Source organism: Peromyscus maniculatus, chromosome 13, assembly GCF_049852395.1.
Source record: "Peromyscus maniculatus bairdii isolate BWxNUB_F1_BW_parent chromosome 13, HU_Pman_BW_mat_3.1, whole genome shotgun sequence".
Classification (NCBI taxonomy): Eukaryota; Metazoa; Chordata; class Mammalia; order Rodentia; family Cricetidae; genus Peromyscus; species Peromyscus maniculatus.
The window spans coordinates 2,639,620-2,657,500 of NC_134864.1; the positions used below are offsets into that span (position 1 = coordinate 2,639,620).

General features: G+C 43.8%; 1 protein-coding gene and 1 pseudogene across 1 annotated transcript in view; one reads left to right on the plus strand and one right to left on the minus strand.

Annotated features, from left to right (window-relative positions):
* Dner (delta/notch like EGF repeat containing) overlaps positions 1–17,881 on the minus strand; it is a 331,006-nt gene that overhangs the window by 36,357 nt on the left and 276,768 nt on the right. The window contains exon 9 of the mRNA XM_006984167.4: positions 5,866–5,988. Coding sequence (XP_006984229.2) covers positions 5,866–5,988 — 123 coding nt within the window. The remainder of the gene's footprint in view (positions 1–5,865; positions 5,989–17,881) is intronic.
* Positions 6,020–9,741, plus strand: LOC102906316 (small ribosomal subunit protein eS26 pseudogene; annotated as a pseudogene).

The window sequence follows — 17,881 nt, forward strand, 5'->3', positions numbered from 1 at the left end:
AAGGAACCTAGGGAGTCACTGCCATCGGGGCTTGTGATGTCAAGAGGCAGGAGGGGAAGTCTGAAACCAGTAAGGAATGGGACACAAGGCTGAATGGGATTGTCCAGACAAATAGAAAGACAATCGGAGAGGTCAGCTCACATGCTTGCAGATCAATACTTCAGATACAGACAAGGAAGCACACACAGGAGTGGATGAGGGCAAAGAGGAGAGACTGGGAAGCTGAGAATGGAAGTCTAGAACCTAACAGCATCCATGGTGTCCCATGAGCCAGGACTAAATGAAGACAGGGAGAGAAAAGGGAGGGCAGCAAGAGTGAGTTGCAGACAGAGCCAATGTCATGGTGGGTCAGTGATCAATGGACAAAGGACACCAAGTCAGAAAAGGGGTGAAGGGGAAGACTCATGGATGTCACAGCCAAGCCTTCAATGTGTTCCCTGTGGGTTTCCCTGGACAAGAGCCAGCTGAAAATGGTTAAGAAACAAATAAAAAGGAAGGACATAAAGGTGCTATCTGGACCGGTCCTCAGGACACTTGGAAGAAAAGCAGAAGAGAAAAGAAACTCTAAGTAGAGGAGCGTGCAAAGCCAGGGAAGAGCGGAGCTCTCATTGTCACTGTTCCCGTAGAACGCATTGAGATGTGTCCAAACATTTTGTTTTCTGTTCAGCCAGCCATGTTTCTAGCATCCTTAATTTTTAAATTCCCTGGCTTCCAGGCTTGTGTGGCAAGCACCTTTTCCTGTTGAGTCATCTTGCCAGTCCATTTAAAAGTGTTGCTTGAATTTTATTTTCTCTCTGCTTAAGTATATATGCAATGTGACCAGCTACCTCATCTTTTTGTCACCATGCTTTCTTTGCCGTGATGGACTGCATCCTCAAACTGAAGCTAGAACAACCCCTTTCTTCCTTAAGTTGCTCTTGTCACATCAAAGAGGAAAGTAATTAATATAGAAAACTGGTACCAAACAAACAGAGTAGTTTCTATGATAAATCTGACCAGGTAGTTCTTAGGCTTTTGAGGTTAGTTTGCAAGATGAACATGAAAGAGTTTGGAATTGGGGACTAAAAAAGCTGGGGAAGGCTATGGACAGAGTTTGTCAGGCCATTCCACTGGGAGTTTAGGAGACCAGAATATTAAGGGAAGTGTAGACCATGGAGCCTGGCTTATGAGATTTCAGAGAGAAACAAAGACTGCCAGGAACACTGGTTCCCAAACCATGTTATATTCTGGTAAACGATCTGGCTGCATTCTCTCTGTGCCCTGAGGACTTTTGGGAGACTAATTTCTAAGGTAGTGAATTCATTTGTTTGGCAGAAGAAATTCAAGATAGGAGAGTATCCGGGCTGTGGTATGGCTACGGCTACTCCTCTCATCCCACCCATGGAAAGCTGTGCCTTGTGAAAATGCAAATCTGGTTGAAAGACATGAGCTAAACTGTGAATAGCATGGAAGGGAAGATTCTTTGATCAAAAACCACTGCCTAGGTAAGATATGTGTGTAACTGCAGTCCAAGGGGGCCAGGCTTCATTCTAAACTGACAGCACCACTTCATCAACTGCATGGTACTGGTTCTGAAGGCATGGATAATGCAAGATTGAGGAGTTCATGGAGTTTGGGGCTGAAGTCCCAGAGAGCCACTAACACCAGGCAATATATGACAGGGTTGGAGTTCCTGCAAAGAGGGTCTGAGAGGCCAGTGCATGAAGCTGTGAAGGTGCAGCCTAAATTGAGATTGTGAGGTATTTTGCTCCAGCAACAAAAAAGATAATTAATGCGCTATCTGCTCTTAGGGAGGAGGTCTTTAACAGGCGTGTGTGACTCCTTCGCCTCATAGAGACTTGATTAAAATGATATAGAACTTTACTTTGGCTATTTAAATCCCCCCCCATGAGCCCTTGTGATCTGTCCCCATGTAATTCTCTCCCCCTGAATATGACCTTCTAATCCAGAGCATACAGGAAAGTTCAGAGCTTTTTAAGACACATTTAAAGTTCCTAATCGGCTTACTTGGAAAGCAAATCCTACGTGGGCCTACCCTGACTGGGGAAGCCATTAAGGGGGCCCAGGCCTTTGCTGACACTGAAAATTTGGAGCTATAGGGATGAAGCAAGCTGTCATGAATTCTACAGCCCGAAGGAAGAATGTGAATTCTGTCCAGCCCTGGGGGTCTTCATGAGCTTATCCTTTGGGATTCCAGCCTTAGCTTAGAGCTCAAGCTATTCCATGCACAGTGGTCTGAGGGACCCTGGGCACGGCACTGCTTAAGCTGTGCCTGAACTGACAACACTAATATATATTCAAAGCTGTGTCCTAAGCCACTGGTGTATTGTAAGCCTCTGCGTGGCAGCAGCTAGCTAATATAGCAGTTGTGCCTATTCTAAGAGACTCTCTACATCATTAAATTATCACAGTCACATTGCTCTCATCCATCTGGGTCACTCCCTGCACTTAAATTAGTCTTCCCACATCCCTCCTGTTCTTCTTCCCCTTCACTATCTAAATGTCTTCTGAGGACACTTCTTACAAACACAGTCCCAAAGAGGGTACGGAATATCATGGTTTCTGAATTATTGAGTGTACGGCAATTTCTTGTTTTTATGCACCAACTGAACTATCCTTCCTTTGTCCTCAAATTTAGGTGGTCCTCTAACTCCCGTCCTTTACCATTCCAAATATGGCTGCATGCTGCCCAGTCTCCCAGTCCTCTCTCTGTTTTGTATGCAACCTGCACAATCCATGAAAAAATCTTATAGAACGTTCTGTTTAGGCTAGGAGTTAAAACGTCTACCAGGAAATGACAACTCGCACATTGTGTTCACTGGGCACCCTGAATCTATCCCACTTGCAAGCCAGGTTTCTTCCTCTTACTGAGGTCCTGTATAGTCACTTGGTGCCAGCCTTATTTTGGACTGACCCTTCTCCTGGAGCATCTGCCCTCAGAACCCTTGGATCTTTTCTCCATAACAACCATCTTTCCTCCAATAAGCTCCATCTCCTCACATGTTTATGTCTATCAGAAAAGAGTCTACCTTTGTGCTCTCCAGATTCAAATTCCATTCTAAGTAAGACACATCACTTTTTAAATTGACAGGATTAACAGCCAGCTGGGTCCTGTCTTCTGTGGCCTAGAGTAGAGAGGCCTCTCAGTCTGGATTTCTCAGGGCCCACTGGTATGAGAAGGATAAAACCATTCTCTTCCAGACACACGAGAAAGGATTAGGGCCTCCAGACTATGCAACTCCCTTGAAGAGCAGCCAGTGTCTACAAAATGAGGTGACGACGCAGCCTCCTGAGGTCATGTATGGTATGTTCACAGTATACCCTTCAACTCCATGAACTCCGGGGTCCTTTGCACCCCTCACTTATCAGTTCCTTAAGTTCTCAGCTCTCCAGGGAATTGAACCTTCTTTCTGACTAGAAGTTGGACTCCCCAGCTCCTATAGCATCCCTTGAGAACCTCATCTTCCTATTACCTTTTCCCTCAAGGGATCAAGGACATTGAATTTGGGCTTCAGCTGCTCTCTTTCTAGAATCTTCACTGTCTTACACTAGGAGATGCATTTTTTTTTTGTTTTTGTTTTTGTTTTTGTTTTTGTTTTTCCGAGACAGGGTTTCTCTGTGTAGCTTTGCGCCTTTCCTGGAACTCACTTGGTAGCCCAGGCTGGCCTCGAACTCACAGAGATCCGCCTGGCTCTGCCTCCCGAGTGCTGGGATTAAAGGCATGTGCCACCACCGCCCGGCTGAGATACATTTATTTATATGGTAAAAGAAATATTCAACACTGCAGATGTACAAACAGCAAGGTAATTAGGGGGAACTTCTCAGACAGACAGAAGCTCCTAACTCAGAGCACACAGGCAAGCATTGAACTCAAGCAGGATGAAGCATGGCCAGCTAACATGGGACAGAACGACATTCCAGCAACTGTCATTTCAAATACACTTACAGGGAAGAGTTCGCAAAGGTACTCCTGAGAATGTGCCAGAAATGCAAAGTCTTGGGCCCCACTTTAAGCCTTGAATTAAAAAGCTGGAAAGTTAAGGTGCAGTGATCTATAACAACCTGGTGGCAGAAGCTGATGTGAACTCAAGTTTGAGAGTCATGGCTCACACCTGGGGAGGGGAGGTAGGAAAGGGTGACTGGGCATATTTGAAGATTTTACACATAAGAATTTTCTTTTATACTATAGAGGTAGAGTCAGGTATGTGTTCGGAATGAGGAGTTTGATACAGGGCTTCTGAAGACATGCTGTGATTTTGGAACAACAATATGGACAACAACACTGAAAATGTATGGAAACTACATGGAAAAAGTTAACATCACAGCCTTAGAATTTTCAGGGACATTGGTAGGCTTTTAAATGCAACTATATTTTTCTTGCTTAGTAAGGCCATTGTGAGCTAAAGGTCAAGGATAGAAGAATAATTGAAGAACATACATGTTCAGGATACATCTGCTTAATGATTTTGCTAATTATAAAGGCGAGATCTGTTCCACAAACTAAAGAACATTGGTAGTTTTAGTTGTTTGAAGCCTATTGCCTGCACCAACTCTGTTACTGAAGGATCTGGAAATCTATGTATCATTGGCCAAAATCCATTTGAGATTGTCCAGGCTCAACAGACCTGTGGCACAATTGAGATGAACTAATTAAACCACTAGAGTCATTGTTCTTTTCTTCTTTCCAGAATCAAATGGATTCTCTCATTCTCCATGCTCGGATAGATCCCAAGCTGAAAAGCCACAAGATAAGCCAACATGTCTGCCCTTGTGGCTTTGAGGAAGTGGATGCTTCTTGGTTGTCACTGGGTATCCCATTCCAAATGAAACAGCAGATACACTGGGCATAAAGACCAGGTCAGCTTTAGCTGCATCCAGAGCTCTCACTGAGTACCTCAGTGTGTGTCAATCCTTGGAGCTTTCCAGAAAGATCATGAAATAGGGGAGGGCCCATGAAAGGGGAGCAGCAAAAGGCAGATGGAAGACATCAAGCAAGCAGTGAAAGGAGTTGGAAGGTTAAGGGAAATGAATATAAATAGGGCTACAAAAGTATTTAAAAAATTTAAAGCCAGCCCTGGTGTTCCGCTTAGGGAACTGTGCAATGACTAGCAAGCAGCATTCATGCTGTAGCTGTTGTGAGCTGTGGCTCTCAAACTTGAGCATCTGGACTTAGATGAAGCCACACCATCCATACACCATGGCTAGAAGCCAAAGTAAAGGCAGGGAGAAAGGCTTTAGGAACCAAACCACACTGGCTAGCTCATGACAGATAACATTACCAATCTGTCTTGTGGGGCTGCAAGCAGGATTCAATGGGTTAATGCATGTGTATGCTTAGAACATGATCCATACACTATAACTACCCCATCAATGTCAGCTGTTTTTCCAGAGTGACATTAACAGGCATCCAATCAGATGAACTGACATTTGCCTCCCAACTGACTTGTTTAATAAAAACTCACATCTTTGCCAATACATGAGACTCCCCCATCTTCCTCACCAAGGGCATACTGTTTTACCCAACAAGCCATAGAGAACAGCATGCTTTCTTCTTTCTTGTTCCCAGCCACAGTCTTTGACCTGTCTCTGCCAGCATACATTAACAACCCTTTCAGTATTTACCTTTATATGCATTGTACAAAGATGCATGTAAGAAAAAAAAAAAAGGCAGAAGTGTTTCTCAGCTTATCAGAAGGGAGTCTGAGACTTACAAATGGGTCTTCTGGGACACATCCACCATCCTAGTCTCAGTATTTGGTTTTGATTATAAACAAATCCATGCTCCAGTTAGGGGTTTACATGCTAAGTTGAGAGCTCCATGTGATATGGTCATTTAGAGCCATGAAATCATAAGTAATGGCTTACCTTTGTATTCTGCCAGGCACACACACTCATAACCATTGACGAGGTCCCTGCAGGTGGCAGCATTCAGGCAAGGAGCAGACAGGCACTCATTGTATTCTTCCTCACAGTAGAGGCCATGGTAACCTGGGGGACAGAGAGGAAAAGCTGTTGTCAGATGCATCCCATAAAATCTTACATTCTGCTGATCTGCAAAGAAGGTGACCGGGTATTCAGTAGAAGCTATGGGGCCAGGCAGGAGGGACTTAGGGGCGAGGTCCTTGGAGGTACACGGAAATGTGAATTGTTGAGAATACAATTCTTCATGGCCCCAAGGAAAGAAGAAATTATCTACTTAGCCACCTACTGGCCCTTATGATTCCAAGGCTTTAGGCCTTGGAAAAGTCAGTCACCAAATCGATCAACTCTAGTCATAAGAGACATTGAGAATAGCAGCATTTCTAGCATGTGATGACAACTAGCTCCTTTCAAGGACAATTTCCACACTATTTCTCCTTGTTAGTAAAAAAAAAAAAAAAAAAAAGGTACTTATCTGAAGAAAATTTTCTTAAAAAAGGAAGTTTTTTTTTCCCTCTAATCCAAGAGAAAGTGAACTCTAAGGGACCTAACTGAAGCTCTGTTGAGATGTGAGATTGTTTTGCTATTGTTTACTTACTTGTTTAAAAACACAAATCTGTATGTTATACGATTTCAAATTGTACTTAATTTTTTAATTACTGAAGAATAATAGAAATGAAACCCAACAATTTTTATAAAGACAGCTTTTATGCTTCTATTTTACAAAACAGGTGTTTATTCTACAAGACAAGAAGACACCATTTTCTGAAATGAGGCATTATGCTGTTCCCAACTTTCAAAACAGGTGTTATTGCCAATTTGCTATGAAAACAGGCCATTTTTGTCTGGCCCTGTCTAAACAATGAGAACCATGTGAGTGCTTTCAAAATTCCCTCTGACTGTGTTTGTTCTGAATTCAGATAAGCAGAAAAAATAAACCTTTGCCCAAGTGGGAATTGAACTTGCTGGCTGTCCCCACCCCACACCCCAGTCTTTCTGACACACAGAAAGCCCTCAGACTCAGAGTCCCATTAGAACATGCTAGTGTGTTCGATGTGGTTTCTTGTGATGATCACAAAAGTAGGTTAAGCTCGTATTTGCATTATTAACAGAGCACTTTGCAACTGTGTTACCATTGCAGTTATTTTTGAACCACTTTCCAAATTTAGGTGGTGATAATGGTCCCTTTGAGGCAACCTTGACCTACCTAAGACAAATACAGCACGGTTTTTTTGACTCTTCTTCTACTTATCCTATGTTTTGTTATCTTAGGACAGCTCTCCTGAGAGTATTTATCAAGTTATCTCAGCCAATTAGGTAAGAGGGTCAACAACTAGCAATGATTTTGCCCCCTAGAGGACATTTGGCATTTTGTCATGATGGGTGGGGGTGCTGTTCCTGGCATCAACTAAGGAGAGCTGGCTTAGCATCCAACAGTACACAGGCACAAAAGTCTTGAGTAAAAAGTCTTCAGCAAGCAACAGCCTACAAGCAGACTCCATCCCAGGCTGTTTGGGCAAATAAAGCTTTATCACGATGCTGCCACATCCATCCATGTATGTACTGTCTGCACCTGTTTCCACTGTAACAGCAGAAACCCAACAACTTGCTAACAGTAAATAGCTACTATCTGACTCTATAGAATAAGTCAGCACCATGGCCTATGCTTTTTGATGTCATATTCCAGAAATCATTGCCAAGAACTATGAAGGATTTCCTAGTTGTTTTCTTCCAAGAGTTTTATAGTTTAACATCTTATGTTAAAGTGCTTATTTTTTAAAAAATGACATGATTTTTGTGTGTAGTATAAGATACTAGTAATGGTGGACAGGTATATGGAGGGATCATCACCATCATCAATGATCAAGGAGGTAAAAATTAAAATTACATTGAGAAACCACATCATACCTATTCGGATGCCCATCTATGAAAGAAAAACAATAGAAAATTACAAGAGTTGTTGAAAATGAGAAGAAACTGGAACCCATTTTTGTTCCCTTTCCTGATGCTGTGATAAAATAGCAGACAAAAACAATTTAAGAGAGAAAGTTTATTTGGCTCATGATTCAAGGCAGAATTTATTTTCTCAGGGCAGTCATGGAGGTAGGGGCTCAAAGAACCTAGTAATACCCACAGTCAAGAGCAAAGAGCAATGAATTAATGCATGCATGCTAGTGCAGAGCTTACTCTCTCCATTCTTACACACCCATTTTTAAAAAATGACATGATTTTTGTGTGTAGTATAAGATACTAGTAATGGTGGACAGATATATTAAGGGATCATCACCATCATTAATGATCAAGAACGTAAAAATTAAAATTACATTGAGAAACCTTCCTAGGGAATGGTGCCACCCATAGTAGGTAGGTCTTCACACTTTAATTGATGAGATCAAGATGCCCATTGACTAACCTGACATAAACAATCTTTAACAGAGACTTTCTCTTTAGGTGGTTCTAGATTGTATTAAGTTGACCATTAAATTTAACCATCATAGAACTCTTGTGTAGTGTTGGTGGGAACATAACATGGTATAGCTTCATGGAAAAGAATATGCAGGTTCTTAAAGGGTTAAAAATAAAAATGCTATATGGTTAGGCTATCCTGTTTTCTATGTATTTATCCATTAGAATTAAAAGCAGACTCTCAGGGAAATATTAGCACTCCTCCATCCATTGCAGCACTATTCATAATACCCAAAATATGGCAACAACCTAACCATTCACCAACAACTGAATGGCTAAAGAAAGTGTGCTGTGTCCACACAATAAAACAATATTTGGGATATAAGAAGAAGTAAATCTTATCATTGGCTACAAGATGGGCCATCTAGACATCATACAAAGTGTGACAGAAAGACAAACTCTGCACAATCCTACAGCTAGAGGTCAAATTCACAGAAGCAAAACACAGAAAAGACATTTCCAGGGGTGTGAAAAAGAGAAACTGGGAGCTGCTGGCCACTGTGTAGTGTAGTTTCAATGATGTAAAGTGAATAGACTCTAAGAATGTGCTGCATAGCAGTGTGCACATGACAAGCACTTCCACAATGTACCTTTAAAATCATGGTAAGGAGTTAGACTTCATGCTGTATGTTTCTTATCACAATAAATACTCTACATATAATGAACTGGGGACTGGGGAGTTAGCTCAGCCATGTAAATTGCTTGTCTTGTGAACACAAGAACCTGAATTTATTCCCCAAAATGCACATTAAGAAAAAAATTAAAATTAAAAAAGCCAGGCGTGGAGGTACACATTTGTAAACCCAGTACTAGGAAGGTAGAAACAGATTGATCCCTGCAGCTTGCTAGCCAGCAAACCTAGCCTAATTGGCACATTCCAGACCAGCAAGAGATCCTGTGTGCTGGCTAGTTTTATGTCAACATGACATAAGCTATACTCATCTGAGAGGAGAGAACTTTGACTGAGAAAAGTGTCTCCATAAGATCAGGCTGTAGGCTCTTTGGGATCTTGGCTCTAAGATGACCAAAAGAAGAAAAAAACAGTGCCAAAAAGGGCCTCAGCTATATACAGCCAATTTGCTGCATGAACTGTGCCTGGTGCATGCCCAAGGACAAGGCCATTAAGAAGTTCATCATTCAGAACATTGCAGAGGCTGCTGCTGTCAGGGACACAGCCAAAGCAAGTGTCCTTGATGTGCTTCCCCAACTCTACATCATGCTGCTTTGCTGTGTGAACTGTGTCATTCAGAGCAAGGTGGCCAGGAATTGATCCTGAAGCCCAGAAGGACCAAACACCCCCACCACGAGTTAGACCTGTTGGTTGCTGCACCTCAACCTTGACCAAAGCCCATGTAAAGAGGCAGCTTCATAAGGACAGAAGAAACACCTTGCAAAAATAAAATGGAAGCTATACTTAAAAAAAAAAAATCAGGCTGTAGACAAGCCTGCAGAGTATTTTCTTAATTAGTAATTGATGTGGAAGGACCCAGCCTATTACAGGTGGTACCATTCCTAGACCAGTGGTCCTGGGTTCTATAAGAAAGCCGGCAGAGTAAGCCATGGAGAACAATCCAGTAAGCAGCTCCCCTCCATGGCCTCTGCATCTGCTCCTGCCTCCGGGTTCCTACCCTGTTTGAGTTCCTGTCCTAAATTCCTTTAATGGTGAACAGTGATGTGAAAGCATAAGCCAAATAAACCCTTTCCTCCCCAACTTGCTTTTAGTCATGGTGTTTCATCACAGCAATAGTAACCCTAACTTAGACACCTTGTCCTTAAAAAAAAAAAAAAAAGTAGACAGTGCCTGAGGAAAAACACAACTGGCTTCTGCACTCATGTACATATGTGCACATGTACCTGCGCGTGTGCACGTGTGCTCGCGCGCACACACACGCACGCACGCACACATACAGAGAGAGGAGCAGAGAGAGAATTAAGTGTCTTTGGGCTCATTTTTCTAATTATAAGAACATGTTATGAGAGTAGGATATGGTTCAGTTGGTAGATTGCTTGTGTGCATGTACTTGGCACTGGGTTTGATCCCACACCTACAAAAGGACTTTGATATGCCCATGTGAGGCTCTCCTGGGAAATATTGTTCCAACTGTTTGTCTCCCAGCAGATCTTTTACCAACCAGGAAGGATTATATATGGCTTTCCACGTACCCTTGTCCTCTAAAGTAAGATGTCATTTTACAGCGACAAAAATCCAAAGCAAGTTTCATCAAATTATCCATAATTATTTTGTAATTTGCAAGTAGCACCATTATCTTCTAGTAGCATCATGAAAAGCAAATGTGGAAGTTATTTTACAGATATAATTAAGCCGGTGATGTTTTTCTTCCTTGCCCGGGTGGGGGTGGGGGTAAAGGTTTCATATTCTAAAATTGTTTCTTCGGAGACAGTAACATTTAAACGCCTTTACAGAAATGTCAAGGCACCCTTTACACTAGCTGCCAAAGAGCCCTAGTTGTACTGTTGGAATTAAAAGGCATTCCTTCCAAAAGAGAAGGGCTCTGAGAAAGAGGCGGCCAATGGCCAACCCCTGCTGGTAATTAATTCAGACAAACAAATTAGCCCAGGGCAGTAAGCCCAGGGTTTGAAAACTTTGGCTAGTTTAAGGAACTAAAAAAAAAAAAAAAAAAAAAGTAAAAGAGGTCAAAGAGATGGTTCTGTGGATAAGGGCACTTGCTGTACAAGCAGAGGGACTTGAGTGTGGAACCTAACCCCCACATTTAAAAAAAAAAAAAAACCAGTATGGCAGCACACACTTGTGACCTCAGCACTGCCAGCCAGGGGCAGAGAAATAAGAGACTCACCGAGGCTTGCTGGCCACCAGCCTAGCTCCAGGCTCAGTGAGAGACCCTGTCTCAGGGGAATAAAGCAGAGTGATGAAGCAGGGCATCCGTGTTTTCATTCGGGTGTGCATGTGAAGGCCAGAGGCAAGGTCTCTTGTTGAACCTGAAGCTTACCAGATCAGCTAGACCGGATATTTGGTGAGCTCCGAAGATTGGCCTGTCTTGCCCTTGCCCGCACTCCCAATGCTTAGGCTGTAGATACCTGCTGCTTGATGTTCCTGGCTCTTTACATGGGTCCTGAGGATCTGAACTCAGGTCCTCAAGTATGTGCAGCCAGCACTTTGCCAACTGAGCCACCAACCCAGCCTTGCAATGTGAAGTCACCACTCTACCCTCAGCTGAGCTCCATCTTACGATTTGGAAGTGTCTAAAATCATCAACTGAGCTCCTCACACTTCTTCCTCTACTAGAACAGAAGGCCGAGGCTATGGCTGCTGTTTCACAACCATGCCAACAGTTTCTTGGGTGGGAAATCTACCAAATCAGAACAACTTTACTGGATCCAAACGCTCCTGCCAGCTCACATGTGCCTATGACATTCCAGGAGTCCCAGGCACCCCAGACACAAGCCACATGGCAAGCATAGCAAGGTCTCTGCTTGCAAGGTTCTCCAAGTGCAGCGACAAGTGAGTGGTGCCTGCTTTGATGGCTGGCCCTGTGGTGGTCTAAATGAGAATGGCCCCCATAGGCTCATGCATTCGGATGTCTGGTCCCCAGTAGGTGTGCTGTTTGGGAAGGATTAGGAGGTGTGGCCTTCTTGGAGGAGGTGTGTCACTGAGGGTGGGCTTTGAGGTTTCAAAAGCCCACACCAGGCCCAGTTTCTCTTTTCCTGTTTCTTGTCTGAGGATCAGGATGTAAACTCTCAGCTACTGTTCCAGTGCCATGCCTGCCTGCCACCACACTACCTGCCATGATAGTCATGGACTAACTCTCCAAAAAGATAAGCAAGCCCCAACAAAATGCTTTCATGTTACAATCTGCCTTGGTCATAGTGTCTCTTCACAGCAATAGAACAGTAACTAAAACAGGCCTTTTACGTGTGCTGTTAAATTTTTATCAAAACCCAAACGGAAATATGTAGCTCAGTTAGTAGAGTGCTTTGCCTCCCATGCACAAAACCCTGGATGTTGTCCCCAGTACTACATTAACTAGGTGTGGTGGTGGACACCTATAATCCCAGCACTGGAGAGGTAGAGGCAGGAGGTTGAAAAGTCCCAAGTCATCCTTAACAACACAGTGAGGTCAAGGCCAGCATAGGCCTAATGAAACCCTGTCCCCAAAACAAAACAACAACACAAGAGCATAACTAGTCTCAATTTGTAGAGGAGAAATTAAGGGTAAAGAAGGCCATACACTAAATCCTATGTGCTCTTCCTACTTCCTCATGTTGTCCCAAAACACATAGTCTTGTGTGTCGATCTGCTAGGGCAGCCATAACAAAACAACATGGACGGATCAGTTAAATAACAGAAACTTAATTCTCACAGTTCTGCAGAATGGAAGTCCAAGAACAAGGACATCGGGTTGATCTGTCCTTAGGTGGCAGATAGCCACCTCTTGGTGTGTCCTTGCAGTCTCTCCTCTACCTACGAAGGTAGAGGATTCATCTGGAACTAAGTTTACACGAACAAATGGGATAATGGCAAGAGTAAGCTTAGTACCCCTACTGGTGGTTCTGAGGTCCTGAGAAGTCTACTGCAGTTCTGCCACCAGGCTGAATGTGATGGTCACTCTTGATTATCAAGTTGACTGTATTAAAAGATACCTCCAGGGTGAGTGAAGCATGTATGCAGGAGGAAGTTATCAGAGAAGTTGGACAAAGAAAAGAACAACTGAAGGAAAAGGACTGGCCCTGAATGTGAATAAAACCACCTCACAGGCTGGGGGACCTGATGGACTAAAGAGGAAGCACAGTGTCTTAGTTACTGTTCTACTGCCATGAAGAGGCACCATGACCAAGGCAACACTTACGAAAGAAAGTATTTAATTAAGGGCTTGCTTACAATTTCAGAGGATTAGTCCATGACTACGATGGTAGCATGCATGGCACTGAAGCAGTAGCTGAGAGCTACAGGAGAGAGAGAGAGAGAGAGAGAGAGAGAGAGAGAGAGAGAGAGAGAGAGAGAGAGAGAGAGAGAGAGAGAGAGAGAGAGAGAGAGAGCGCAAGCCTGGTCCTGGTATATGTAAGGATCCTGCTCTCACTCTTCCAGGTGTAATGCCTTACATCATCAGCGGGCAACTGCATCCCCACCTTAAAAGGCCACACACAGACCCCCACTCACTCTCTATGCGCCTCTTTCTGTTTCCTCTCTGCCAGGCCTGACTTCTTCATCCTATCCCCTCTTCTTTCTGATAAAGCCCATTCTAACTCTGGTAACCATGGCTCGTGACTCTTCCGCCGAACAACCAGTGCTGTTTCTCCGTTCAGTGTGGGCTTTTGAGACTTCAAAGCCCACCCCAGTGACACACCTCCTTCAATAAGGCCACGCCTCCTAATCCTTCAAAGAATTCCACTCCCTGGTGACTACGCATTTAAACATATGAGCCTATGAGGGCCATTCTTATTCACATCACCACACATAGGAAGCCAGCCATTGTGTGCAAGTTCACCCTGAGAAGGTGCAGCTGCCACTGCCCATGGACATCAAGCTGCAGCTTCTTCCATGTTTTAATGCAGAGAACCCTCCTCCAAGGAGTCTGTAGGCCTTTGGTGTGAGTGTGGGGCTGCATCAGGTAGCTGTCTGAACTGAAGCTAGTGAGTTTTCTGCTTCTCCCACATCAACAGTCATTCTGGACTATCCCATCTTCCAGTTGTACAAGCCAATCTAATAAATCCCTCTGATGAACACACACACACACACACACACACACACACACACACACACACACACACTGCTGGTTCTGTACCTCTAAAGAACACTGAGAACTAGGGGTGCTCTAGCCTCACCCACCCCAGCAAATGGGGTAGTGGAGCTATTTTCCAGGAAGGACTACCCCTACTTTTCAGGTGAGGAGACCACAGCCCAGATATGGTGGGGAAGAGAATGCTCCCAAACACCTGCTGCTCTGGTCTGAAGTGGCATGGCGCTCATCCTACTCACTCCATTGGAAAGCAAGCCCTCCCGAGGCCAGCTCTTCGCCCTGCCCCACAGGCTCCACACGATTCAAACACCGATGTAAGATGGCCGCAGCCCATGCTGTTTACTCCTTAGTTCTTTCCCTTGCCTGGCCCATCATGTCACCCACTGAAAAATCCAAACTCTAAGGCTCTGGTTGTAGCCAGATGGCTTTCACACATTGTGTGACAAATTCCAGCAACTCATCCATTCCTCTCACCTTGGGGGAAGAAGGGGGTGATTCGTGCTTCATGCTGCCTCAAAGAAAAAGACCTGGCAACATCATCCAAACCCAATAGCCATATGCTCAGGCCAAACAGGCCAAGACTCACTGCTCAGACCCCAGCTCCACCTGAATTTAGGACAAAAGCAGCTTGAAAGAACTTCTTTTTACCTGTGTTTGCTTTGTAGTCAAGCTTCAGTAAGTGAGATGTGAGTTGGGAGGTTTCTTTAAGGACACTTTAAGTCTTTCCTTCTTTCCAGTGTGAGCAGGCAAATGGGAACATCTATGGCTTAGATTCAAGTCTAGGCCAGTTCTCAGAAGATCAAATCCTCCACCTCACCCAAGGTAGTTGAGAGATAGGCATGGAGGACATAATCCTATTATGTTAATGGAAATGAGCTTTCAAATGAGACTTACTTAAGGCCGGGAGCCCCGGGGCACTGAGAGATATTGGGTGACGCCCTCATTTTACAGGGCAGAGCATTACTTCAAACACTTGGGAGAAGAGAGACCACTGAGGAGGCTGCCACGATGGGCAGGGATCCCATCAAGGATGAAGGTGGTGCCAGTGCATTGCTAAGGGCAACTTGAAAAGTAAACCAGAAACACCTGGTGATGAGTAGCATATGAGGAGAGTGTGAGGGTCAAGCCAGACTCCTGCCTTGTCTTATCTTGAACTTCTGCAACAATGTTCTGTGGGGAAGAAGGGGCATTAACTGAGGCCAGTTTCTTCTGAACAAAGTCAAATCCACTAGCGGAAAGTGGCTGAAGAAAGTGAGGGGGCAGGAAAGAATGCAAAGCACTTTCTAGAAGCTACCCTTAAGTGAGCAAAAGGGACTGACAGTTTTTCTCAGAAAAAACAAATGATCTGAGAAAAATAGTAAGTTTGTTTTATGAGTATTTGGTGAATTCTGATTCTGTTGCCAAACAGTGAAGTTGATGCTAAAGAGATGGATCCTGCTACAGCTTTTAAGATATGTAGGGCTAGCAAGATGGCTCCACAAGTAGAGGCATTTTCCTCTGACCTCCACATATGCCATGGCATGTATACCCATGTACATCATGCACACATGTGTGCACACACACTAATAAAAAAAATAAGTAAGTCATAAAAACAAGAAGCCAGAGGATGCATTGGAATGGGGGGAGGAGAGAGGAGGACCCAGAGATGCCAACTTGAAGACAAGAAATAAACAAACAAAAAATACAGATGGGAAAGCCCAGAGATAAGCTAGAACAGAAATTAGTTCAGAATATGATGAAATTAGAGCAAGCAGAGAGCAGGGTCCCTCACAGAAATGTCAGGGTTCCTAATGATCTGCATCACCTCCTGGTATAATGTCTTTGGGCACTGTTCTTAGAGGGTCACCTGTAGAGGCAGGTGAGGTTTCTGAGTTTGAGAGGTGTTTCAACACTAGGATTTGTGCTTCCCAAGTTATCCTTTGTGAACAAAATGGTACTTGATATCATTTTCTCTTTGTTAGATATTTTTCTGTAAGTTGACACTGAGTGTTTACATGTGAGGACCTCTAGGCCACCCAGATATGTAACTGCAGCTTAGTCCCAATGAGTGACATCTTTGTCAATGTGACAATCTGCAACAATAAAGGACACATGTAAAAGGAGGAGGTTCCTGTCCTGTCATCAAGAGGACAAGCACTTGACCCTGCCCATGAGGTTCTAACACAAGGGATGCACCCAGCATAATGTCTGCCACACAATAAGCACCTGATCCATTTGCAATGTGGTCCTGTGGCCCTGTGGCCCTGTGGGAGGGCCCAAAACAGCTTGACCACACAGCTGTCATGACAGACTTAGAGGCCCAGACACAGCTGCTGTGACTGGCAACATCTGGACCCAGGAAAAGCCATAAGCTGACCCCACCCAAGGAGGGCCTGCATCTAAGGGGAAATATCTGGCATTCCAAACATTCCCAGCTCAAATGTCAGCCATGCAGGGTCCTAAACCCTGAAAATCCCCTCACCCCATCCTCTGCTACAATAAAAACCCCACCCTGCCAGGGCTCCGGGGCTCTCTGCTCACTGTGTCAGACAGACAGAGAGACCAAATTCTGAGCTTAAAATAAAGGCTCTTTGCTTTTACATATGGGATCTGGTCTCTATGGTGGTCTTTTGGGGCTCCCCGAAATCTGGGCATAACAGGCCAACGTACAAATATTATCTAAACCGACAACCTAGGAGTTGTGCTCCAGAAATGAGCATCAGGATCACACACACTGTAAAAGTTCTGAGTATCTGAATGCTAAAAGATGCCATTGCTCTAAAACACCACATCACATAGGAAGCACACACATACATACACGCACAAACACATACAACCTCACTGAAAAAATGGACAATACAAGCTCAGCATTCCATAGTACACAACTGGTTGGCCCAGCTCTCAAACCAGTGGCTCAAAGGCCAGTTGTTTTCTAGTACAAGACATGCTGTTTATCTTTGACTTTTCAAATCCGTCCCCCTTTCTACAGCTTCATCCCCTGAGAGTAACCTCCAGGATGGATCTGGTTTCCCACTTGGAAGTAGAATTTTGACTCACTGCTCAATACCCAAACCCACGTTCTGCATTTTCTCTTTATAATGGTACATTTTATGATCCTTAGGAACACAGATTAGCAAATAGAGAATACACCTGGTCAAATGGGGTGAATTAAATTTGCTAAGAAATGAAATCATAGGGCAGAGTAACCTGTGAATTCATAAATGCAGAAGAGTTCCTTTTTTTTTTTTTTTCAAATGTCTGGTTTGAACAAATATGCATTAAAATGCCTGAAAAAACATTTTCCAAAATGGAAAATGGACATTATCATCCCCACTTTCCTGATATATGTAGTATGACAAATTTAAATACTGCCTCACATTATAAGGGACATGATGACCACATCTAATCCCTGGTTGAACAGTGAATAACGAGAAAAGGCCTGACTTCATTACAGACTTTTTAGGAGATGAGATGAGTGGAACTCTCCAAGTCTATAAAGGGAAGGACAAGCCTTCTTCAGACACAGGAAACAGCTACCACACCAAGAGGGATTGCTAATAAAGAAAACACTTTTAAAAACAAGGATTATACTATTCAATCAGCAGGGAAGTTTTTGCTTAAAACCCAGAAGTTTCTCTAGATTAAGTATATACTGAAATGAATGATAAGCGGTGCTGGTGGCAGCACTGGTTACTGGTGGGAAGGTGATGGTCACGACAGAACCCTGCTGCTTAGTAGCAGAGAGCTTTATTAGGAGGAGGGACAAAAAGGACCAGGCCTGGGGAGGAAAGAGAGAGAAA